This window comes from Nematostella vectensis, chromosome 1 (genome assembly GCF_932526225.1).
Source record: "Nematostella vectensis chromosome 1, jaNemVect1.1, whole genome shotgun sequence".
In the NCBI taxonomy this organism is placed as follows: domain Eukaryota; kingdom Metazoa; phylum Cnidaria; class Anthozoa; order Actiniaria; family Edwardsiidae; genus Nematostella; species Nematostella vectensis.
Window position 1 is genome coordinate 17530481 of NC_064034.1, and position 26303 is coordinate 17556783.

At 39.7% G+C, this 26303-nt stretch overlaps 4 protein-coding genes across 4 annotated transcripts in view; 3 read left to right on the top strand and 1 right to left on the bottom strand.

Moving 5' to 3' along the window:
- Positions 1-57: 57 nt before the first annotated feature.
- On the bottom strand, positions 58-2330 carry LOC5502181 (DNA-directed RNA polymerases I, II, and III subunit RPABC2). The gene is made up of 5 exons (XM_032370461.2): positions 2250-2330; positions 1988-2051; positions 1619-1755; positions 1018-1089; positions 58-882 (listed from the first exon to the last, which is right to left on the bottom strand). The coding sequence occupies exons 1-5, from the start codon at positions 2324-2326 to the stop codon at positions 792-794; spliced, it is 441 nt and encodes a 146-aa protein (XP_032226352.2). The 5' UTR covers positions 2327-2330; the 3' UTR covers positions 58-791.
- A 45-nt stretch (positions 2331-2375) lies between these two features.
- Positions 2376-6235, top strand: LOC5502184 (RNA 3'-terminal phosphate cyclase-like protein). The gene is made up of 9 exons (XM_001623352.3): positions 2376-2519; positions 2581-2652; positions 2775-2950; positions 3447-3521; positions 3644-3768; positions 4232-4357; positions 4601-4757; positions 5477-5580; positions 6032-6235. Exons 1-9 carry the CDS (start codon positions 2393-2395, stop codon positions 6192-6194), a joined length of 1125 nt encoding a protein of 374 aa, XP_001623402.2. The 5' UTR covers positions 2376-2392; the 3' UTR covers positions 6195-6235.
- A 991-nt stretch (positions 6236-7226) lies between these two features.
- LOC5502183 (oocyte zinc finger protein XlCOF28) lies at positions 7227-15776 on the top strand. Its single transcript, XM_001623351.3, has 9 exons — positions 7227-7340; positions 9110-9264; positions 10040-10228; positions 10888-11072; positions 11880-12030; positions 12395-12729; positions 13673-13843; positions 14565-14679; positions 15089-15776. The coding sequence occupies exons 2-9, from the start codon at positions 9120-9122 to the stop codon at positions 15472-15474; spliced, it is 1677 nt and encodes a 558-aa protein (XP_001623401.2). The 5' UTR covers positions 7227-7340; positions 9110-9119; the 3' UTR covers positions 15475-15776.
- A 1409-nt stretch (positions 15777-17185) lies between these two features.
- The window catches only part of LOC5502182 (sperm flagellar protein 2), a 34662-nt gene continuing 25544 nt past the window's right edge, over positions 17186-26303 (top strand). The window contains exons 1-12 of the mRNA XM_048724791.1: positions 17186-17377; positions 17620-17722; positions 18098-18179; positions 19135-19215; positions 19387-19476; positions 22160-22266; positions 22379-22442; positions 22511-22597; positions 23414-23461; positions 24962-25041; positions 25567-25669; positions 26041-26109. Coding sequence (XP_048580748.1) covers positions 17320-17377; positions 17620-17722; positions 18098-18179; positions 19135-19215; positions 19387-19476; positions 22160-22266; positions 22379-22442; positions 22511-22597; positions 23414-23461; positions 24962-25041; positions 25567-25669; positions 26041-26109 — 972 coding nt within the window. The 5' untranslated portion in view covers positions 17186-17319. The remainder of the gene's footprint in view (positions 17378-17619; positions 17723-18097; positions 18180-19134; positions 19216-19386; positions 19477-22159; positions 22267-22378; positions 22443-22510; positions 22598-23413; positions 23462-24961; positions 25042-25566; positions 25670-26040; positions 26110-26303) is intronic.

Below are 26303 nucleotides of genomic sequence, written 5' to 3' on the forward strand. Positions count from 1 at the left end.
GAATAAAAACCCAGGTTTATAAAAACCACTAATATTCACTTACAACCAGTCAAACAATTGTTTGTTCTTCATGGTCTATTTGTATAAATACATTTTTCTAGTTATTCACTTTACTAGTACAAACAGTAGTCTAAACTTGTGAGTTAGGCTAAGTTCAAATGTTGTATTATCCATGAGCCATGAGTCGATTGTTTCATTTTCATCTGCATGCATTTGCATTGAATATGGCACATGGATAATACGACGTTTGATTGCCTAACAATATTCATTTGTCTATGTAAGAGGGGCACTTGGGGTGGGTAAAATGTTGCATTCGGGGAAGAAGGCGAGAGCATGTCATTTGTCAACAATTCTGTTCTCATATCTATTCAGACAATTTCAGACTCTTGTTAACTCATGGTCACAGCAGACTATCCTATCAGCTAGTAAATATGTACAACTAGTTACAATATGTACAAAGAAAAAGGGTTGCAAGTGTCTTTGTTATTAGTAGAATGAAAAAATTCAACGTGATGTGTCATCAGTGAGCCACAGTATGTTCTTTTACAGGAAAGCAGAAAGATCTCAATTCAAGGAGGGGTATTCCCATGTGGGAGACACTTTATCTTATACGATGGGAAAAAGGACACCCAAACAAAATCCCTTGGGTTGAGATTCAACCCAAACAATTCTGAAGTTCTTTGCATCTCAAAAATCTTTTGTACCTCCCAATCAAAAAAATCATCAAGCACACCCAGGTATCCTAATGATACACCTTGATAAGTACAAGGAAATCAGATATTCAACAGCAACTAATCTGTGACAATTAGCTCATCTATACCCCAGTCTTCATGGCTGCCATCAGGAAGATATCTTCTGATAATGATGGGAATCTTCCTTGCCCTGTGAAATAATAAACCATCTCACTTAATACATGTTCACAATAACACATCCTCACTTCAGGTATTATCTTTTAAGATGATAAAGCTACCTTGCACCTCCCTCCCCTGGTATATTTTTCTATAACAAGAATCTTACTTGAGTTCCTTCATGGCTATCTGCAGTGGATCAGTTTCTCCTTCCAATTCTACCATCACAGGAGCCCCCATACTGTTAAAAAACCAAACAATATACTGGCTTCAATAAACTACCAATAATAGATATGCAATGATACATATGGCTTGATAAAAGACTTAAGAATTGGCCCATAGGTTGGGGGACTACTTCTCCACATCCCACAATACAGCAATGCTGACTCAAGGAGGTCTACAGACAAACTTTAGGGGTGCTTTTAATGATGAATCCAATGTATAGTGACCCGCGTTTTCAAAACGCGATTTGTTTTGGTTTTCTGTTCCATCGGTAAAACCATCCTAAGCCAATCAGAGTCTCGCTATGTGCACTGGCTATCCTCTGGACGAAAACCAGACAGTGCCGCAACAGAAAGCCAGGCAACTGCACTTGGCCAGAGATGACAAGAATCTGATTGGCTTAAAATAATTTGACTGGCAGAACAGAAAACCCCAAAAGACAAAAACAAATCGATGTTTTGAAAATGCGACATCATGATACAACAGATTCGACAGTAATAAAAAGAGTGTAAGATTCACAGGTACAGTATCACTTGTTGTTGTTTTACCTTATTTGTAAAGCTCTAGTGCCTAGCACTCTAGCCCGTTCATATTTGGTCATGTAAGGTGTTGTTATCCTCTTCACCTGCTCCTGACTTTCTTCTGAAGCAGGAAGGACTGCGATGTTAGCTGTGTCATCAGCCTCCTACAGAAAACCGCAATGTTTGTTACAGTTTGTTGTCATTTTGTCAATTAACAACAAAAGCTTTGGAAAAATAACCAATTAATGTTGCACTGGTTTTTGTATGCCTTAGATATGACTTGATGCAGGTCTAATTCCTTTGCTAAGATCAAATAAAACTTAAATTAAGAATAGAGCGGAGAGATTCAAATTTTCAAGTCACAGAAAAAAAGAAGACAATAAAATTTCTTAATACCTCTAGCTCATCGACATCTTCTAGCGGTTCATCCTCTTCAACATCATCCAAGTCGTCATCATAACTGGAAAGACAAAATAACACGACCTTGCACAACAGTCCAACATCACTCGGTGACGACTATTTCACAGGATTTCACAGGCAAACTTAATAACCAAAAAATAATCCATGAATTCCCAAAGCTCCAAAAGTAGAAGATTGATTAAATTTGATAGGAAACATATATTTAACGCAAGTAAAATGACCTATTTTCGCTACGTACTCTCCCATGTCCTCGTCCGCCATTTTGAAAGATGCACGTGAAGGAGAAACCGTCAGCGGTGAAAAACATAAACGCATGCACACAAGCTCCTACCCACAGGGTACCCGCATAAGCATTCTCGCCCCACGTGTGTTGTTGTCAACATGGCGTATACTTTGACTTACGAGGGTTGTAATTTCTTCAGACAACGGCTTGTTCTTGCTACGCTGAGTGGAAAATCGGTCAGGATTAGGAACATAAGAATACAAGAAGATGATCCTGGGCTTAAAGGTAGATATTTTGGTCAAATATGTCATTAGAATTTATGAACTAAAATTGTAATTTGTTCCAGATTTTGAAGCAAATTTTATAAGGCTTTTGGATAAAGTGACCAATGGCTCAAGAATTGAAGTGAATGAAACAGGTGAGCTAATGATTATTTAAGGGTTTAAACAGTTTTCTATTAGGGAATATCATAATCTCGTATAAATGAAGTTCTCCACTTTAGGGCTGAGGAACTAACAATCTTGAACCGTTTGGTCCCAGGCACAAGTCTTCTATACAAACCAGGCTTGTTGTCTGGTGGGGTGGTTGATCATGACTGCGGTCTCCAGCGATCTATTGGCTTTTATCTGGAGGCCCTAGTCTACCTGGCACCCTTCTGCAAAAAGCCATTGAGGGTCACCATGAGAGGAATAACAAATGATAGCGATGATCCATCAGTAAGTATTGCCGCTATCAATTAACAAATAGATCTCATTTTTAAGTGCATCTGTCCTCTAATAGATGCACAGATGATATAACAGCATGTAATGAACAAAACATTTGTACAAGGTGCAGTTGAGTTTTGGGAAATGCATGTGCACATATTGATGCCAAACGTGCATGTATCATCTAATAAGACACGAACCTATTACCATTCAGAGGGAAAATGTCTTCTAAATATTTCCTAGTTTAGCCACTACCAGAGACATTGTTAGTGCATGTTAAATTTTGTAGAGCACGACACAAATATGTTTCTCAACTATCCGAGAAGCATTTTTTGTCGCTGCTACAAAATTTGTTGACATTACAATGTCTCTCTGGGTGGTTAAACTAGGAGACATGCAGGTGACATGTATCGTGTTCAACATGTCTCCTAGTTTAGCCAGGCCTTAATAAGAGTATCGTTGTATTATGGTATAACTCTGAATATCTTTAATTTTGTTTTCTATAAAGGTTGACATTATCAAGACTGTCACTATTCCTCTGATGAAAAGGTTCATAATTGATGATGAGGATTTTTACCTTAAGGTGAGAAGATACCTTGAAAAAATTCTAGCAAGTCTACTGTTAACAAGGCTCCACTGCATACTATACCTTCCATATTTTCCTCTCCACCCTATTTTAATGACAACCCATGCATCCTGTTTCAGATCACCAAGAGAGGCAGCCCTCCTGAAGGAGGTGGTCAGATCACCTTTTCATGTCCTGTCAGAAAAGTATTAAGACCTATCCAGTTAATAGATCCTGGAAAAATTAAACGGATTAGAGGCCTTGCGTATCCTTTTCCTTGTTGCAATATCACCATTTGCTAGGTTGTATATAAAAGACACTTGCTTATTAATACAATAACTACAACCGCAGGAATGTTATAAAGGTAGGGAAAGAGGAGCTTGAGTCCCAGGTTTTGACTTTTATCTTATTATGACTGCCTTTGTCGAAGTCCCATATTTTTTTCTTTGGCAAGGTAGGCTTCACGCCTTTGTGTATTTGCCATAAAAAGTCATATGGTAAATTATTTTATGCTGTTTTAATTTTTTAAAAAGTGGCAACATGGATCATCCAAGTTATGTAGCTCTACTGCTTACTTTGGCTGTATACAGAGACATTTTTGGAGATTGTACAGATGACAATGTTTGGTCAAACATTTCTTTCCATCTTGTCCATAAAAAAAGCTTGGTCAAGATTGAGCTTCAAATTAGTTAATTGATTCATGGAGTGTCGTCCTTAACTTTTCGCAGATATGCGACTAGAGTTTCACCTGCTATGGTGAACAGAGTAGTTGATGCTACTAGAGGAGTTTTGAATCAATTTATCTCAGATATTTACATATACACAGATCACTGCCAAGGGATTCAGGCTGGCAAGTATGTTTACCAATCTTTGGTTTCTTTGGCGCAGGGACTGGGGAGAGTATTGAGGGCAAGGAGTCTATACATGACAGAAGTTCTCAGGGGGGGGGGGTCTTAAAATAATTTTTATTTAAAGACAAAATTGTTACTAATCTGTTAATGTCTACAAATTTAACTTACATATGTATCCATTAGGCTCATAAGAGATTTTACTCTATTGTATTAGACATAATAATGGCTTTTTTATTTTATTTCAAGGTCTTCAGGGTTTGGTCTTTCTCTTGTCGCAGAGACAACAAATGGGACCTTGCTTGGCGTGCAAAGGGCATCAACACCATCGGGCAAGGGCTCTCCTACAGTGGCTGAAGACTTAGGCAAAGAAACTGCTAAAAAACTTTTACAAGAAGTATACAAGGTAGGTCACTTTTATATTTAAAGAAATTTCCCTAGAGGGATATCAAAAAGCCTGTAGCTTGGCTATTTGTACAACAGTCATCATCATCATCACCCTACGGCCTCGGCCAAGATTTCTGGCACAACTGTTTGCCATCTTTGGCGATCAGCCGTGGCGGATGGCAGGTCCCGCTGCGGGATCACAGTGTCCCTTGATATAGTGGCAGGGAAGGTCAGCTTGCATTACCTAATGGGGTGTCAGCAGGGGTTCCACAGGATAAGACGGGAGAGCCTTGTCTTTCGCCCGAAAGCAGTGTCCAGCGAAAGTTAGTTTCCTTTGCATGACTATAGTGGACATTTTTGGGAGGTCCTTGTAGATCTCTTTTAGAGTGGAGTGGGAGTACCAGTGAATTCCCTGGACTCTGCGGGGTAGGTTGATATAGTTCCCGTCAAGGTGTTGCTGCTATTGTATAGTGAGGTTACAAATGTAAACATTTCAATGATCCTGTTTTGCTCTTCATAAAATAAACTCTTTTTTATATCCTCCAAAAGTCACTGTATTTTAGGATGATTTTCATCTATTTTTAATATCTGGCAGTGCAGACAGGATAGATTTGATTTTAACATAATATGCAAAGCTATTACCTAAATCTAGTATCATAGAAATCATCTTGGTACACATTTTGAGCCATAGTTTGATCAAATGAGCTCTGCCTGAATAATATTATTCTCCTTTTATAGGGTGGGTGTGTTGACAGCAGACATCAGAGTTTAGCTCTCCTCTATATGGCCATGGGGCAGCAGGATGTGTCTAGGGTACTTACAGGCCCACTTACACCCTACACGTAAGGCTTACTGGAATAGATATTTCATGTATTTTAAAAATAGTAGCCAATAGAGCAGTATCAGGGCTATTGCTAACTTTGAGGCAAGTGGGGGGGGGGGGGGGGTGGTCAGCCATTCTCCCAATAGAGCTGAGTTTCATGAGGGACAATGCCTGCCCCCTGCTGCTCCAAAAAACAAACAAATTGTCATCAGTGTAGCTACATGTGCCCATGTGTGATGTGTTTGGTGTAATTGTCCAGTAAAACTGGAAACTCAGTACGGTAAATTGCTATAACAACTCATTTTGGATACTAGGTCCAAATTGGTTTCATAACTAGGATTCGAAATTGTGTCACAGCAGTTTATAGCTATCGCTTTGTAATCTTCATTTGCATCTAGATTATGCTCTCCAAATAAAAGCACCATTGTTCATTGCATCTTGTCAGGTTCCTATTGTTTCATTGTCCATAGGATTCAGTTCTTACGGCACATGAAAGACTTTTTGGGCATCATGTTTAAGATCCAAGCTCAACAGAAGCAAGACGATGATGACAGTAAATCAGGCGGTGACACCAAAGTCTTACTCTCATGTGTTGGTCTTGGGTTTACAAATGTCAACAAAGGAATGGTGTAAATAAATTTTGTAATATATAAATAAATAAACTAGAGACAATATTAGTTTCTTCTCTTTTATGTGGTCTGGGTAAACTGACACGATGTTGAGGAAACATTTCTTCTTTGCACATGTTTCTTACAGCTCTCTTCTCAACGATTTTTACTTGGGTGGCTGAATAGGGAAACACCAACGGAAACAAGCACCTATGAAGTTGCTTTGACATTGTTTTAACCAACAAAAAACAATTAAACCTAAAGCTTTAGAGTTCCTAAATGTCTGTGCTTGGCTCAATAGTAGTATCAGTCTTGACCTTGTGTCGCTCTCTCATCTGGATTCATTTCTTTTTTTTTTTTACAAAATTATTTTAACATTCTGCTGAGGTCCTTCACCAGAATTCGTCGTCTAATATAGTCATTAAACTAACACTAACCAGTTCCATTAGCTTTGTCTGTCCCGCTCTTCAAGTCTCTTCTGTAGTTCAATTTGTTCTTGGAGCTCCTCCAAATTCTTCTTCTTCCTCGCTTGGCGTTCCAAGTCTCTCACCACCCCTTCCCGCAATCTTACGCGGTCAGCACTCTGTTGTTGATGTACCAAGGCAGTTATCGTCACAGCAAACACGAAAGCTGCACCAAGAGCGATCTTTGAAGCAACAGAAGTCATGGCACTAACTCATCCTAAAGAATATGCACCAACGATATCCTGAAGAATATGCACCAACGATAGTGAGAGAAAATCAAAAAGGTGAGTTGCCGCACGTTTTTGGTACCATTACACAACGGATTGTCAGCGGAATTTCATCAAGCAATATACTTTATGCCTACTACATTTTACTTACTCCTAACTAGACTCAAGAGTTTGCTAAACGAATGATTAAAAGGAAAGGCGTCCTTATTCCAAATAGCATAGTCAACTTTTTTCTTTAATAAACCATGAGCTTTTTGGTTGTTTTGGCAAATATGAGTGAATTGAAAAAACGAGTCTATTTATATTGAAGTATTATTCTTTCGGCCGTATCGAGTGTATGCTGAGCGTGCGAGTGCGGGCGCACAGTAAGGCGCGGTGCATTTGGCGAAGGAACCACGCTCAGCTTAGCGTCCTGTCGATTTGTTTGGACGGCGCGGCGACCAAGCAATAATTTCCGCGATTTCTTCCCTTACTGATCAGGTACAGTATAGGCAGTGGTCGGTCCCATATTTGTGTGCTGTTTACAAGCGGGTTCTTCCTCACTGGCGCGAAGTATTTACGGCGGTCGCCTCACTTGGTTCTGATGCCTATTCCGCCATGTTGGATTTCGTTTTTAGTTTTGCTTTTAATGACCAAAACCTTTGTTATAGTAAATTTTTTTATAGTAAAGCACAATGTGTCGTATCCTCTCCAAAGATGGACTGCAGGCCAATCGAAACTCCATTTTTACGCTGCAAGTTTGGTAAAATGAGCTGCTATTCTAAGATGCCGCTAAAATGGTGAACGTTTTCGATTAGGATAATCGTATCGTTTGCTTAACTTTGTTATTAAAGATACATAGTATAAGCTTATTATTAAGATTCATTCTTACTTAGTTAAATCTTGTATCTGTTTCATGTAGCATAATAATAAGGTATAGCATTGAGATGTTTAAAAAAAAACGAAACTTTACCCTACTTGCATTCTATTTAAGTTTTTATACTTTGGGATAGACATAAGTACCAGAGTTGTACTAAGGAGGGAGGTGAAATTTGAAATCCACATAAAATTTTATCAGTTTCTTTCAAGGGGGACTTGGTTGTTGTCTTATCGCATCACCTCCTAAACAGCTTTAAGTGCAATCACACAAGCTAAACAGAACTTAACCCACCAAGAAAAAATGTAATGATGATATTAAACACAAACTGGCAATAGTTTTCAAAACTTATTTTACAAACCTGTTACAAGTTCTTTATCAGGGGGGTACACAGGGGAGTGCATCAACACCCAATCCCCTTGGCGGCCAAAAATGTGTAATTTCTTAGTAAGGAATCTTCAAATACAATGCTTTTTGTAATGATACCTGTGATTGCGCACCCCCCTCAGCCAATACTAGGTGTGTGCCTATTTATTCTTTCCAAAAAATCAGTGCAAATGAAATCAACACTTCAGTAGCCTACGGAACTTCTGGAAGTCATTGTGAAATTGTGAAGACATGATCACCATAAACACACTTCTTCCCCTAATACCAGAGAGCATACCCCCTCCTCTCCCATGTGTAAAAGCAATCCAGATTTTTCCAGCTTATGTCTAAAAAGCACACACATACATTGGGTATATTGTTTTATATGATATGTGTAGGAAGTATTTTCCTAGAGGTTTCTCACCGTTCTTCTCAATATTTTTTATTATGATGCAAATCAAGAGCATGTGTGAATAAGCTCCTCTCTGTGTTCCTTTTTTTGTATTTAGCCATATACTGGCCAACCTTGAAAGCTAAAAAACCAGGAGATTGTGCTTCAAATACAAGAATTGTAAAAGAAATTTTCAATGCATTTTCCTAGGAACAGTAAATGTATAGTGAGTTTAGATTTTTTTTGCCGGGAGATGAAGTCTAAAAACCGTGAGTCTCCCATGAAAACCGGGAAAGTTGGCAGGTATGTTGAGCACAAAGAAAAATTGTAAACAAAGGCCTTTGCTTATGGAAATTTCCCTTAGCACTTTTCAGGGAAAGATAGATATGTTTATTGAAAACCTTTGTTAGTTCATTTACAATAAACTGAATAAGAGGCATCAGTCAAAACACATAGCGCTAACAAGTTACGTATTACATATATAGATTTATAAATTAAATTTAGAAGTACAAAAATCGCTTAGTCTGTTTGTGCGAGGCTGAGAGAATACCCATGATGGTGGATTTATCCTTTTGTCTTCTGTGAGACCTTTGTATCTGGTTTAACTTTGATCTACTTTTCCTGACTCTTTTCCAGGTAATCCATCATGTCAAGTGAAGAGGAGGCAACGGCTGCCAATGTCTTGTCCCAGATGTCCCAAATTCAACAGTCCAATCTCAGTCCATGTGAGACGATTGAGACCAGTGTAGTGGTCGGCCACCACTGTGATGTTGAAACATCTGGAATACCAGGTAATGGCAGATGCAAATTTTTGGAGATAGATGTGACTGTAATAGTAATATATTACAGACATTTGTCCTGTTTGTTTTATGTCTTAAAGTGTTAACCTGAAGCTCGCAATAAAAGGCACTTTTTTTAATTCCCCATTAATATTGTCCATTCACATGCTAATTGAATATGAATAATAGAATAATAAAGAACACAAGACTGACACTGTAATTTGTTTGTTTGGCCCAGATAGAAGTTTATTTATCAGATAAAACCATAGTAACAATATACTTGTCTTGGGTGGGGAAAGAAGGCTAAAAGCTATTGATTAAAGCGAGTATACACACTGTAGTCTGATAATAAACTGAACACGTATATTAAGCACACCCCCTATAAATAAGGCGGATCTGTTGTCAATCAACCAAACTCATTGAATGGTTAATTAATTTCTTTTGATCCTGATTTGATCTTTTGATCTCAAAGGGGTTACATTTTTACACAGTTGGGGTAGTTTTCTTTTTTTGTTTGATTCCAATGACTTTTTTCATATTTAGGGCAATGTAGTATCTTGTTGCATAGCTGTCAACCCAACTCGGACAGAAATCTTGAGAAATAGGGTGATACACCATATATATGGGTAAAAACCAAGTGAGCCAATGTTGGTGAATACAAAGAATGTATGAACATTCTCACAAAAATTAGGCATGTGATGAGGTCCAAAAATTTGTGATACCCCATGTGGGTGAGTTGACAGCTATGTTGTTGTGACCATCTCATTTTTCCTTCACTCTTATATAGTGGATGGCAGTCAGCAAGAGCCAACCACCACAGTAGAAGTCACAGCAGATGTTCTACAACAAGTTCAAGCTGCCTTTCATACTCAGGAACAACAGATACAGGAAGATTATGTTGAAGTTACTCAGCCCAGTTGCCAAAACCACAGAACCATGAGTGATGATATGTGCAACGACTGCCAGACCTGCACAGGTAACCCAAACTGCTTCTACAGCTACCAAAATAAATGTTGTGAAAGTATAAGTTGCATTGAGTGCTTGTAATTTAGACAAAGCTGGTTTCATGTTAAAATCACAACACTCACATCAGCATTAGAGAAAAACTTTCTTTCTACAATGTATTGCAGATGTGATACAATAAATACAGAAGTTTTTTAGACCAGTCGCTTTTTTGACTGGGGTTTGCATGCTTACGTTAAATACAAGCACCACATTTAGTGAGGATCAGCTGATCTGGCAATACTGGATGGGGTTTGCAATGCATACCTGTCAACCTCCGAAAATCTCAAGACTTGAGAAGTTTTTTTGGGGGAGTGGTGGGGTATATTTATTTGTTGGGGGGAGGGGTGGGCTTAACCTTGCAGACGTTTGCCGTATAGAAACCGAGTGTGTTAGATAAATTGCGCTACGGAAGAGAATTATTGTTTCAAACATTTTAATAGAAAATAGGCAAATTAACGATTTTCTATAGAATAGATTTTTGGAAGCGATAAAAAGCGGGAGATTTGGTGCTCAACACGGGAGAGCCGGAGAAGGGGTCAAAAATCTTGAGACTCCCGCCTAATGCGGGAGAATTGATAGGTATGGCAGTGAAAGTAATGCTTTTTCATAATCCCTATTGTCTTGCTACAGGAGGAAAGTCCTATACCTGTGAGCACTGTGGCAAGAGATTCAACAAATCTTACAACCTGAAGACACACTTGCGTGTCCATACTGGGGAGAGACCATACCAGTGTGAAGTGTGTGGACATGGCTTTGCAAACCTTGGGGATCTCAAGCGCCACTCCCGTACTCATACAGGGGAGAAGCCCTTTAAGGTGAGAACTTAGGCTTTTCCTGTCGATGTATACACCTGTTTCAATTAAGGTTGCACCCTCGAATCAATGTATAACCCACAAGCCCTTTAAGGTGAGAACTTAGGCTTTTCCTGTCGATGTATGCACACCTATTTCAATTAAGGTTGCACCCTCGAATCAATGTATCATAACCCACAGTGGTTCATGGGTAACGTCTAAATGGCTGAATCCTGGTCTTTGAACGCTGTGTAAACATTTAGAGCTACATAACCAACTGTGTTTTTTTTATGCTTATTTAATTACTTTTTATACCCATGAAGCACTGCAGGTTACAACATATATATTCTTCGAATGCAACCTTATTTGAAATACCTTATTACACTTAATTTTTGTGACTGCAAAATTTAGCGATTTTGACATTTCTATTTTCGCGATTTCCCTATTTTCGTAAAAACCAGACCACTTCATTTTCACTATTTTGGGATAATAAAATGAAGCAAAACAAGTGAAATAAAAATGTGCTGTAATCATCAAAACTGAAACAAAAAATGCGTACTCTAAATTTAGTTTCATAAAAATATATAAATACAAGTCCAACTCAACCTACCATACTATATGTACATTAGATGATGACTAAATAGGACTAGAGAAAGTGTCTAGTTTTAAAGATAGCCTTTACCCATAGAAAATGAAGCAAAAGCTCCCCTAATAAGCCAATGGAAATTGATAATTTCTCGCACTCAGTATTTTGTTTGGGAGACAAAATAGTGCCTGGCAAAGTCTCTGTTGTTTGATTTCTATCAAAATCAATAAATTTTTGTTTTTTAGTGTGAATACTGTGAAAAGGTCTTCTCAGACTTTGGTAGTCACAAGCGTCACATACGTCTGCATACAGGATACAAACCTTTCAAGTGTGAACAGTGTGACAGAGAATTCACACGATTGGACAGCTACAAGAACCACATTCGCTTGCATACAGGTAAAAGGTTTCAGGATGTTTTGCAATAGTTTCTGCTGGATAATCTTCCCTTGCTTTCACACTGAACAAATAGATTTTCCCATTATTATCATTTATTATCATCATTTATTATCACTGCTTATTTATTTTCTTTTATATTGTGTTAATGGTTACCTAAATTATTGCTAGGGTTGGTTCGGGTGGCATTGGGGAGGGGGGGTCCACTTGAAAGGTCAACCCAAATAAAAAAAGGATAAGAAATGCGTAAATAAACCCACTTCAAGAATTCTTGCTATACGGCTGGTCTCTTTAGGTAGTCTTGATTCTTGACTTAAGAGGTGTGGCTGAATACTGCTGATCAAAAATGTACTACTACTCCTCTTAGGTGACCGACCATACAAGTGTGAGACATGTGGAAAGCAATTCAATTACCTTACCACCTACAAGCGACACCTTAACATTCACAAGGGTGAAAAACCATATGCCTGCAATCTCTGCGACAAGAAATTCACCCGTCAAAACTACTTGAAGAATCATTTGAATACCCACACCAGGAACAATGAATGCCAGACTGATCTGTCTGTGCTACAGGGCTCGCCGACTTCTCAGGAACTTGAGGGAATGGAAAGCAGTGAGGAACAGACAGCTACAGAAAACCTGAACAGGGTGGAGGATCTGGATGGGGGTAATAATGCTGATGGAACGGAAAAACAATCAGAGGTAAATATTTGGCCCATGCCAGTTGGAATACCACTGCCACATGACAGGGACAAAAAATTTCAAGGTTCAAATTGTAAGGTCGTGTTAGCTTATATTTGCTTGAGGTTTTGCATAGATGTTCCTTGTGTAATACAAAACAAAATAAGCTTTAGTATTTTTTGGTAGATAATCCGTTCTTGAGATATTGCAAATTGAAAGACTCTTGATTTGTCTGAAATTGCCCAATTTGGGCGAAATTGCTACTATGATCTATGGCAACTTTGCTCAAACATATATCAGGAACGGATCATCTTCCAAAAAATACTAAAGCTTATTTTGTTTTATATTATGCAAGGAACCTCTAGGCAAAATATAAACAAAATGTAATTTCAATTTTGCCATTTTTTGCTCCTGTCCTGCCAGATAGCGGGTAGCTAGGACGTATTTAATGGTGATGAAGCACACTTCTGTAGCCACCAAGACAATGTTTTTAAAAAGCTGGCCAATAAGCATCTAAGATTTCTTTTTTTTTATGCAAACGTTAAAACTAGGGGGGTCCCATCGTTGTCTGATGTGCACTGAAGTATTTCTTTGTCGTGCTGGTCAGCTTAGTGACATTAATGCCCACCAGACAGCATGTTTCTCACATCCCCTCTCCTTTCACTGTGCAGCGACTTCCTACCTTTAACTTGACCATATTGTATATGTACTATCGTTGTGTTTTACAGGGGTTATTAGCTTCAGCATGCTTTAGATTGCTGGGAGTGAGCTTTTTTTTAAAAAAAATTACCGGTACATGCATGTCCTTTGGGTCTAAGTCCGAAGCCCCATTATTTGACAAATAATATCCTGAATGCAAGTTACCTGGCTCAACTGAAAAGCCCCCCCTCCTCTCCCCCTTCAAACATCAAATGGGCAACCCCTATGTATAAATGTGTTCAATTAAAAAGTGTCCTCGTTACAGAGCCCTAGCAAGTCTTCGGAGGCCAAGCCCCATGACGCTTCACTTCTTCATCAAGTGACCCAGGTGCTTGGGGAGATAGTACCACATAACATCAGTGCCGAGGTGACGGACGGGGCAGGAGGTCCTCAGATAGTCGTCCAGGGAGCTGACCAGACCGGTGGGGAATTTAAGGTGAGTGTTCTAGGAACATTTCTAGGATTTGCAGGAAAAGTGTGCAAGTTTTCACGCGAAAATTATTATTCTATGATGATTTATCAACGCATGTCTAAATAGGATTATCTCTTTTTTCTTTAGCAGTGTCCTGCTACCTTATTGCAGTTGATTTTCGCGACGTCAAAATTTCCAAATGCTGATATTACGTGACACTATTTTCGCGATTTCGCTATTTTCGTAAAAACCAGGTAACTTAATCTTCGCGATTTTGCGATATGGGAACCATAAAAAATCAAGCAAAACAAATGGGATTGAGAAGTGCTATAAGCGTCTAAACTAAAGCAAAGAGTAAGACAAAGAGTAAACCAACAGAAACAAAGACACAAAGCTTTTAAGACGATTCGCATTTTTCATTTTTTTACTTTGATTTTCGTGCATCAAAATTTTCTCTCGAAATTCGCGAAATTTAAGTGACTTGAAAGTAAAGTGTAGATGCGGTATCATAACTTGTGAAGAAATTAATGCTGGTGTCAGTTCTTAGGATCCGATTTGCACGACACATATGAGATGTTCTCATCGTGTGTGTTTTTTTTATCATTTCAAAGTGGGGAATTTACTGTGAATTGGTTATATTAACTGTGAATTGCTTATATTTGACACAAATGGGGAGGGGTGCTAAAAGGGGAATCTTGTTTGGAGCTTGGCGCTAGAACGAGCATTTGCATCATATTTATTCCAGATAACGTTAGCCCAGCAGTTGCTGATTGCTCAACACCTACTCAACCAAGCGCAAATGCGGACCGGAGATTCAGCTACAGTTACTTCACAAGACGGCGAGCAGACAATTACTGCTGGTAAGGAATACACAGGGGTGCCTCTTCAGCGACCACCTATTTTAAGCAGTCACTTGTCTTGATACATGGCGGGCGGCTTTCTGACAGATGAAAAGCGATTTTATTATTATTTCAGAGAGCTTGTAGGCTCTATTTCCTGTCGTCTATAGGCTCATAGAAACGAGCTGGAAATCAAACCTAGAGAGCTCAAAAACAGTAGGATATTATGCGTGATATAATAAAACATTTAGGGTTATTAATCTCACATCTCACATGAAACGGGGGTTGTATGGATTTTTTGTAGCACTTAATAAAATTAAAATTAAAATTTGGCTAAATACCGGCCTCTCTTCCTAAGGTGACTCTCACCCTGTAAGTACTCTTCTTCATTCATACCGTATTAAAACCAACAATTTCGATTTTTCTATAGTCACTATTCCTGACATTACCCCCGAGTTGGCGGAGCAGATCGTGAACCAGGCGAATCTACAACATACTAGTCACAATCCAGATGAAATACAAGTGATTGAGCTATCGAACCATACAACCCCCTCTACAACTACCATCACCACAAGCAGCCAGGAAATCTTCGTTGGTGGTCAACTTGTCACCGTGCAGTCCAGCGATGTTACCGAACGCGTGATAGAACAGAGTCACGTGACATCTGAAGCAGAGTCCAGCATAAACCAGGGGGACTCGGTGTACGTTGCCATTGATCCTTCGCAACCAGAAGTTCAGGAGATCTTGGGACAGATTCAGCTATCGCAGGAGAATACCGCAGACGTGGTGGTCACGCAATCGGAAACACATACGTGACGAATAAATGGCTGGTATGAAGAAACATTCGGCATTCTCTAAAAGCTAGCGTTTTGCGTCCAGCCTCGGGATCCCTGTAGTTTTTCGTGGAAACATCGCCGACCACCAGAAAACCTGAAACCACAGGGTACCAGCATAATGTGTATTGGATATTTTATGGTTGAAGAGCTAGAAGATTTGAACCATTGTGATCAAATCGTGTTGTTCAGCTTATACTAGAGTCCATAAGTGTAAATAACCATAAAGAAGGCATATAATATGACATTTGTGTACGTGTTTTAATTAAACAGCAATATTATCAATATTGTGTGTTTTTACAATGTTTGTGTGTTTTTACTTTCAAGCAGGGGCAAGGGGCTGTAGGAAAAGTTTGGATTTTTTATGACACTATTCTAACTATTTTGTGTATTCTCTCCCTTGGTTTCTATGTATCTTCCTGTGTCATTTTGAGGACAATAAAGCACTAGAATTTCATCTTATCGCATATTTATATTCTACAGTTAGAGCTTTATCTTGTAATATCTGTAGAAGCATTAGAAACGTTCATATCATATCCTGACCCAACAACTGGAGAGGGCAAAAGTGGAAAGCACTTCCGTGGTCCAAATACACTGTACAGTAGACTTTAAAGAAAAATATTTTTTTCGGGAGGGAAGGAGAAAAATATTTTTTTCGAAAGGGGGGGGGGGAGAGGCACATGCCCCCCAGTGCCCCACTCCCTGCTACGGCCCTGAAATATCGATATCATTACCTACAAGAAAAAAAATTCATACATTTTACCATCCTCCCGTTGTTATTATCAGAATTATTTTCCGTGGATAATCTATTACAAAATAAAGGCCGAATGAAATCTCATCAAATTTTCTTTGATGTCAATAAATCGTAAAAAAAGCCTTTCGATTTTTTTTTACGATTTATTGACATTAAAGACAACTTCACGAGATTTCATTCGACCTTTATTTTGTAATATATCATTTATGGAAAATTATTCTGATAATAATAACGGGAGGACGGTAAGCCTGTGATTTTACCGCGTACGTTTGCGGGAATCGTGCGAAGCGGGGGGGGGGGGATGACTTTGAGAAAAACAGACGGGGGTGCTAGACAGCAAAATCAATTTTAACCCTAAGGGATAGCACTAAGGGCGTGGTCAACAACAATTCTAACCACTAAGAGATAGCACATTGGGTGTGGTCGAAGGAATTTTTAACCCTAAGAGATAGCATTAAAAAACAATGCCCGTTTTAATTGGCTGACAGAAAAGAATAGAGATAAAAAAAACTCCTTTGTAGAACAAAGATAATAGAAGACAAAGCAGCTACGTACTTACTCATTGTTGCGTCAGTACGCAGCTCTTACAAGCTGTAATTTGATTGGGCAAATGAACAATACCCGCACCTCGACACAAAGAACGAGAAGAATAGAGACAAAAGAACTCCTTTTTAGAACAAAGATAATAGGAGACAAAGCAGCTGCGTACTTACTCGCATTGTTATGTTCCTACAATAAAGTATCACCCGATCAGTTGACTTACTTGTGATTTATTGTAAAATACGTTTCGAGCGATTGGGCCACCATTTAGCGTTAGACACCCTAAAAGATAGCGGAATCGAAAAAAATTCTAAAACACCCCCCAAGAGATAGCAGTTGGTAAGAATTTTATACCCTAAAAGATAGGTCGAGCACCACCGTCTACTTTTCTGGAGAACCCCCTCCGTGGGGCTTGGGCACTGATGTTGTGATCGCGGGAAATTTCACCATGGCAACTTAGAGAAACCCATTTGAACAAGAAGAAAGATGGCGGACCAGTGTAAAGTCGTGAAAACCTTGGTTTAATCGTCGAAAATGACAGAAATACTGTGTCGATGGATCAATGATGATGTGGGGCTGAGCCGATATGTTGGTAGGTATTGTAAAATACGGCGATTCGATGCATTTCGCTGCATTTTTGGCGTTATGCAGCGAAGCATTCGTTTTTTTTTGCGGCTAGATATTTTAAATTTCGAAAAATAAAGATATAGCTTTAGTCTAAGTTGTCATTCTCATGATTATTATGAAAAGCATTTCTTTAGTGTAATACTAAACAGAGAGTCCCTGAAATTAAGTATTATTTGCTTGTAATAATTTGAAACGTTCATTTCGCAGACCAGTCCAATTTCGCTAAGGAATTCGCCACCGGGTTCCTCCTCGGCGAGCTTCTTGAGAAACACGGACTGCAGAATGATTTTGCCGCATTCTCACAGAGCACGTAAGTAACAATAGGATGATCCATATCTACATTGCTGATACACGAATATCGATGAGTTAATGTTTGATTATGCACGCACGCTGATATTTGCCATCATCGTATCCCGAAGAGGATGCGAAAAAGCATGAATGCCAATATAAATATGAGGCGATGCTGGCAAGAAATGCCTGTGCATGTCCTTCTTGAGGATGTTGTGGATATAAATCACCCTATAAGTCAAATAAATTTGTATCAGACAGTAAACAAAGGATTTGGATAATTTCATTTATGTCATCTATTTTTACTAGTGTTGCAACCTTGAAATAAAAAATTGGAATCAGTAAAATTTTCATGTTCACGAATATATGTTGAACACTATTTTGTCTTTCTTTTCAGAACTTCTGATTCCAAGCTCAACAACTTCACCCGGCTGGAGCCGACCCTCAAACTACTTGAAGTCCCCTACGATACTAATGTGGTGAGTATGGGCCAGGCCTACATAGGAATGGGTCTCTTTCCTAAAAGATAACTCTTCCCTCCAAGAAACCCCTATATATAATACTGCCACAGGGGACTGTGAAGGAGGGAGGGACCAGTAGCCCCCTCCCTCTTTCAGTAATGTAGTGTGTAAACTCAAGAACTACCTATACATTACATTCATTAAGTAACAGTTACATTCATTAAGTAACAGTGCCATAGGGGGCTCTAAAGGAGGGGAGGGGAGAAGCCCCCTTTGACCATCACTTCTGCGGTGGGTATCAACCAGTACTACCTACAGGGGACTGTTAAGAGAGGGATCAGTTGTCCAGTAGTTCCCACCCCATCTCCCTAGACCATGATAATAGTTGTCTTCATCGTTAATCAGACAGCACATTGGACCATGAACGGGAGACTAAGTGAACTTGCTGAGTCCAGTAGCTCCTAACCCATCTCCCCCTCACCTTTGTCACAGTAGACCAGGAAGGAGAAGCCTGATAGGACTGGCTCAATCCAGCCACCCACAACCCCTCCCTCCCTGGGGAAAGGCTGTATAGCTGGTGGTTTTAATGGGTTTTGTTGTTGCCAGTTGTTCAATAACACAATGCTGGAGCTAGTATTGGGTCAATAGTTGAAGGGGGGCAGTAGAATCCTGAACATAGATTGTACGGCTGTAATGTAGACTTGTTTGGTGTGAGGCCATTGCATTATAACATCTTTAAAAAAAGAACAAAATATATTAGTTCACATACTGAGGAAATTACTGAACCCTACACCTCAGAAATGTTACAGTGCAAAACCTCCCTCTTTTCTTTATTTCCAGGATGTCATAGTAGGTGTTATGGAATTAAATTCCTCTTATATGCTATTGCTTTTACCTGTAAAAACACAAATGAAAGCTTCAGGAACTGCTTGATCAACCTGATAATCTTATTGCCATTTTTTTTATTCTTCAGGCACGAGCTATAATGAATGAGAGTCAAAGTGCTATAACACGATTAATGTACCAACTTTTTATTGCATTGGGAAAGAAATCAGTAAGTACTGAGCACATCCAAATACCTAGACTTGCAGCTTATAGCAAATTATTATCAATAGTCCTTATTTCCTGATCATACAGGTTATAAGTGTTTGTGAAACCATGTGATTCATGCTAATTTGCTTCATGGCTTGTTATTCAACTAACTTGTAAAATGTTTTTTCTTTAGAAAATGGGATTGACAGGAGTAGCTATGGAAACCATGAGACCAAGTGGACCAGTGAAGCTTGAGAATATTGAGAGTGGAATGTACAAAGAGGTGGGTATAAATAATATTTACACAACAATATCACAATCCTGTTCTACCAATCCTGAATAACCAGACCTGCCTGAGTTATGCTTTCAAGCTCGAGGTAGAAGCTTATAGTTCAGCTCTCTGTTTTCCTTTTGCATTCTGACTTGACCAACAGATATTTCCTGTTTATCCTTGCTAGAGAATCCCCCTGCAAGAAGTCGTACTGGCCACTAAAGAATTCCTAGACTCAGCAATCCAAAGTCTTGCACAAGACATAGCAAATGAAGCTATCAGAGACTCAATAAGAGACTTTGCAGTGGGACTAGTAAGGGACCTTCAGGAAATATCTGTTGTACTAGTGTCAGAGACTAAGATTCTATTAAGGGATGTGCGGGAGGTGGGAGATGACCCTAGACTGCTGAAGCGTGCACGGAAGGTCATGAAGGAAATTCTTAAAACATCAAGGGTCGTGATGAACTTTGTGCATGATGTAGACCTGATAATCAAGGTTCTAAAGCATCAATTTAGAGAGTCTGGTTTATGATGAAGTTATTGAGTTATTGTTATAATATAGTTTGCAGTGGACATATTTCTTAAACTAAGGTCAGCAAAAAAATATCTGAAGTGGGGCCACCTAGACAGTTTTTATAAAGTTTTATTTATTAGTTAGGATAACTTTTTTATTGTAAGGTAATATATAATTTGTGATAGCAATTTATAAAACAAATTTATCCAATTTATTTTTATAAATTATTGAATAAAATTTAAATCAGTCATAGCAGGTCACATTATAGTGCTGGGATGTGTAAAGTGTGCTTGGGTATAAGAGTTCTGTTCAGATTTCGCATTGATTATTATTTAACCAATGTTTGAAAATGAAGAACTAGGCAACTAACAATGGGGCAACTCAGGAATCAAGAGGGTGGGGACTGACAATTGAAAAAAGTTACTATTGAAGGCCCGTTGCCAGGGGGGTTCGGACCACCTGGCTTGAAGGTCCGCTCAGAGCAAACAAAATAATATTGCGTTGGCTGGATATACCGTGCACATCAATATGTCTTAAAGATAACTATGAAAATCTTTTTAAAATAACTCTTTTTTATTATCGCTACATGTTAAAAAGCACCCTATTAAAATAACATTTTAGATACAAGATTGAATTTATTTGAAGTATTGATTGCCTAATGTAATAAGCCGAGGAGAGGGGTATACCGGAAATTTGGTCTGCTCAAATGGAAAAACAAACCACCCCGCTCAAAATCCTGGCTATGGCCCTGTATTGAAAAATGACAAAGGAATACATCATTATTTGACTTGTTTCTGACCTTAGCGGTGCCGGCAACTGGGATATAACTTGGTGCCTCGCCCAGCACATACAGGACATACAGGGGGTTTTTGAAGGTTTCACCCCATATCAAATCATCTAGCTACAGGCTACTGTTCCCATTTCTTCTGAAGAAAGCATGATATTTTTACAGATTGAAGAAGAAGGACAAAAAGCATTTACATTTCAGAATTCTATACCCTGTCACTACTTTCCAACATACCCCTCTCACTCTTTTCTATACACATAAACTGTGAGCCTGACTGTAGGCCTGCCACTTGTCCAGTATTTAGGATTGGCACATGACCAGTGTAAGGGTCTGTCACATGACCAGTGTATGGGTCTGTCACATGACCAGTGTATGGGTCTGTCACATGACCAGTGTATGGGTCTGTCAAATGACCAGTGTATGGGTCTGTCACATGATCAGTGTATGGGTCTGTCACATGACCAGTGTATGGGTCTGTCACATGACAAGTGTATGGGTCTGTCACATGATCAGTGTATAGGTCTGTCATGTGACCAGTGTCGTATAGGTCTGTCACATGACTAGTGTATGGGTCTGTCACATGACCAGTGTATCAGTCTGTCATATGACCAGTGTATCAGTCTGTCATATGACCAGTGTATGGGTCTGTCACATGACCAGTGTATGGGTCTGTCACATGACCAGTGTATGGGTCTGTCACATGACCAGTGTATGGGTCTGTCACATGACCAGTGTATGGGTCTGTCACATGGCCAGTGTATGGGTCTATAACATGACCAGTGTATGGGTCTGTCACATGACCAGTGTATGGGTCTGTCATATGACCAGTGTATGGGTCTGTCACATGACCAGTGTATGGGACTGTCACATGACCAGTGTATGGGTCTGTCACATGGCCAGTGTATGGGACTGTCACATGGCCAGTGTATGGGTCTGTCACATGACCAGTGTATGGGACTGTCACATGGCCAGTGTATGGGCCTGTCACATGACCATATATGGGTCTGTCACATGACCAGTGTAAGGGTCTGTCACATGACCAGTGTATGGGTCTGTCATATGACCAGTGTATAGGTCTGTCACATGACCAGTGTATGGGTCTTTCATATGACCAGTGTATAGGTCTGTCACATGACCAGTGTATAGGTCTGTCACATGACCAGTGTATGGGTCTGTCACATGACCAGTGTATGGGTCTGTCATATGACCAGTGTATGGGTCTGTCACATGACCAGTGTATGGGTCTGTCACATGACCAGTGTATGGGTCTGTCATATGACCAGTGTATGGGTCTGTCACATGGCCAGTGTATAGGACTGTCACATGATCAGTGTATGCCATGGTTTGTATAGGTGTACCAATGACTTAACACATGTCAATCTGTTGTTGTTCAGAGGTTGAAGCAACTGACCAAACGCCAAGTTGACCTGAACTTCGAGAACCTTGTGCAGAGATATCAAGCAAAGCAGAAACAACAGGAAGATCTGGCCTTTAGAGCTAGGTGAGGATGGAATTGATGTATTAATGGTGGTTATAATGATCACCTTACTCCCTGTATTGTGTATTTATGGCTTGGTGAAACAAACTTTTTTTAAACTTATTTTGCCGTGTAGGTTCGAGGAAGAAGAGAAAATGCGAAAGTATCAGCAAGCTCAAAGACAGCGTGGACTCGAGAAGGTGAATAAGAATATCAACTGCCAAAACCTCATCTCCTTTGGGCTCAAATTTTCTTGTTGTTCTTGCAGTCGCGACAGGCTAAGAATAAGCAGCAGGAAATGATGGACAAGATCAGGGATGCGACTGTGAAGATCCCTAAGCCACCTGGATCCAGGGTACTGAGTGCAATTTGATATGTTATATAGACGAATTCGTTGTTGCGCTACCTCGGCGAACCCAAAATTCTCGTCTTGTTTGGGAATAGCGCGTAGGTTGCGAATTTTTCAAAACACTCGCCAATTTATTGTTATAAGTGAAAGGTTATAGGGACTTTAACTAAATTTCGCAGCTCTGTTTCACACGACCTCGAGTTTGGTAGCCACTCCTTGATAATGAAATAGTTGTCATTATTTATTTCTATTTTTTGTATAACATGATGGAAGTCTGTTAATAATAAATAAATGAAAACCACCGTAAAACAGCGCAGCGAATAAGTCTGGTTTCCATATGATCGCACTCAATCGCAGCTACAGTAATTTGACCGTACCATGGCAACCGATTGCGGGAAAAACTCGATCGTACTCGTACTCGATCGTATGGAAAACAGGCTTTATGCCCGCACGCGCTTTTTCGCATTTGGCGTCATTCCGTGTTTGTTAAATCAACTGCCTGCGCTCCAGTTAGTTTGAACACGTCTCACTATTCTCGTCCAAAGTTGGATGTCCTATTTTCTGCTTTTCATGTCTATCTTGCTATGCTATTACTTTAAATATGGTCCCAAATTTGTAGAAATATATAGGGCTAGAATTAAGTATCGTCTAGAATTAAGTCACGTCACGTAGATTTTGTACAAAATTTAATTCTTCACGTACGGAATCTTGACACTACTTTTGTACAGATTTACCTTTCAAGTAAATTCTGTCATATCAGGAAATATTTACCACAAAAATGCGATATCACTGATAACTAATTTATTGTTTTTCTCTGGACAGAAATCTGGAAAATCGCGCAATGAACTACGCCGCCAGAAGGAGGCAGAGGTAGGAGAACCACTCCAAAACGAACAACCGTAAAAACGTCTAGCCGTAACCATAACCTGACTATGACAGAGGCAATATCACTATGATCAAGGCAATATCACTATGGCCGAGTAAAAAAAAACTATGCCCAAATCAAAGTCATAGTGAATACGGCAAAATCACTATGACCGAGGCAATATCACTATGACCGAGGCAATATCACTATGACCGAGGCAATATCACTATGACCGAGGCAATATCACTATGACCAAGGCAATATCACTATGACCGAGGCAATATCACTATGACCGAGGCAATATCACTATGACCAAGGCAATATCACTATGACCGAGGTAATATCACTATGACCGAGGCAATATCACTATGACCGAGGCAAAATCACTATGACCGAGGCAATATCACTATGACCGAGGCAATATCACTATGACCTAGGCAATATCACTATGACCGAGGTAATATCACTATGACCGAGGTGATATCACTATGACCGAGGCAATATCACTATGACCGAGGCAATATCACTATGACCGAGGCAATATCACTATGACCAAGGCAATATCACTATGACCGAGGCAATATCACTATGACCGAGGCAATATCACTATGACCAAGGCAATATCACTATGACCGAGGTAATATCACTATGACCGAGGCAATATCACTATGACCGAGGCAAAATCACTATGACCGAGGCAAAATCACTATGACCGAGGCAATATCACTATGACCGAGGCAATATCACTATGACCGAGGCAATATCACTATGACCGAGGCAATATCACTATGACCAAGGCAATATCACTATGACCGAGGCAATATCACTATGACCGAGGCAATATCACTATGACCAAGGCAATATCACTATGACCGAGGTAATATCACTATGACCGAGGCAATATCACTATGACCGAGGCAATATCACTATGACCGAGGCAAAATCACTATGACCGAGGCAATATCACTATGACCGAGGCAATATCACTATGACCTAGGCAATATCACTATGACCGAGGTGATATCACTATGACCGAGGCAATATCACTATGACCGAGGCAATATCACTATGACCGAGGTTATATCACTACGACCGAGGCAATATCAATATGATCAAGGCAATATCACTATGATCAAGGCAATATCACTATGGCCGAGTAAAAAAAACGATGCCCAAATCAAAGTCATAGTGAATACGGCAAAATCACTATGGCCAATGCAGAGTCAATATCATCGGGGTAAAGTCACTATGACCGAGGCAAAGTCAATATGATCAAAGCAATGAGACAGGAAATGGGGAGTCTTGCACATAAATATAACCAAAGTATAACTCGTAGCTCATAATCATCACTAAAACAAATCCTCGGTTCGCTTCTTAATTGCTACCTGTTTGTGACAAAGCAAGTAATTTTTGGACAGAAGTGATTCTCCCTATGTTTTCGCATTAGTGTTCAAATGTATTTTTTTTTCATCTTTTATGTTCACATATTCTTGATGGTCGTTTAGGAGGTGAAGAAGAGTATAGACGAATTCGAGGCGAGCATGAGGGCAAATATCCCAGCAGCCAGCCCCGGTCCCCCTGAAGGGTGAGTAAGCCAGACGGTAAAGTAGTATACCGGGGACACGTTGGGTGTGTTTTTATGCACAGTGTTCTGTAAGGGGCAAATTACCCAGCAGCCAGCCCCGGACCCCCTGAGGGGGGAGTAGAGCAGACGGTATAGTAGTATACCGGGGACACGTTGGATGTGTTTTTTCATGCGCATGATGAGCAGTGTTTTGTGAAGGGCAAATATCCCCGTAGGCAGCCTAGGACTCCCTAATGGGTGTGTAGACCAGATGACAGTAATATATTGGGGAAGCGCAGTGTGTGATTTTTTATGGGCATAATGCGCAACCTTTCGTAGTGGTCTATTAATTTTCTAGTATTTGCATTCACATGAGATGTTTGTATGCGAAGGCCTCCTGTATAATTTACGAAGCCTTGCTTTAGCACTCACACTCAAAAGGAGCGGATCGCCTTTCGTAGTCCCCGTTGTATTGACGTCAGTTATCCTAGTCGTGACGTCACCATTGACCTTGGACTCACAACCTTGTCTCATTCCCTGTCTTAGTGATGTCGGGTTCCCTAGCCGTGACGTCCCTATTGACGTTGAGGGGCTAATATCATCGCCACCGCCACCGAAGAGGTTTCCAGATCCACTGGGTGTCATCAAGGTACTAACATTCACATCTCTTTTCTCCCTTGTGTCGCTCTGAGCATCTGGGCCGGCTTCCTAGAAAGCAGGTTAACGCTAACCCAGGGATAAAAGGCCTTTTTATCCAAATAAATTTGAGATAGCCGTATTTATCCCTGGCTTAGTGCTAACCTTCTTTCTAGGAACCGGCCCCTGTTTACGATAATCTATCCGTGACATGGATGCAAGACCCAAAGAAAGTTCAATTTTGTTTACTCGTAGACGTAATCTACGTCGCTATATGACTTCTCGACTTTTCAATTTTGTTCAATTTCTTAGGACGTCTTAAGTTTTTTTAATCTTATCATTATTTTTCTTTTGCTATAACATTGCATTTACTATCGCCCTCAGCCATCCGCTAATGAGGAGTATATCAACAAGATCCGCACTAGACTAGATGAAGATGCAGTTGCCAGAAAGGTAAGGCGGGAAATACCACAAGAGTGTTAGAGAGCATTGCAAATACGTTCTCATTGATACCTGCTAAAAAACGTGAGTTTTTTGTAGTTGTAAGGAAAGGCGTGAACATAAAAATAAAATGCATTTTCGTTGCTTTTCCCGTTATATTTCCATTGTTATTAATAGGAGTTTGAAAATTACCCCCTGGACTTTGT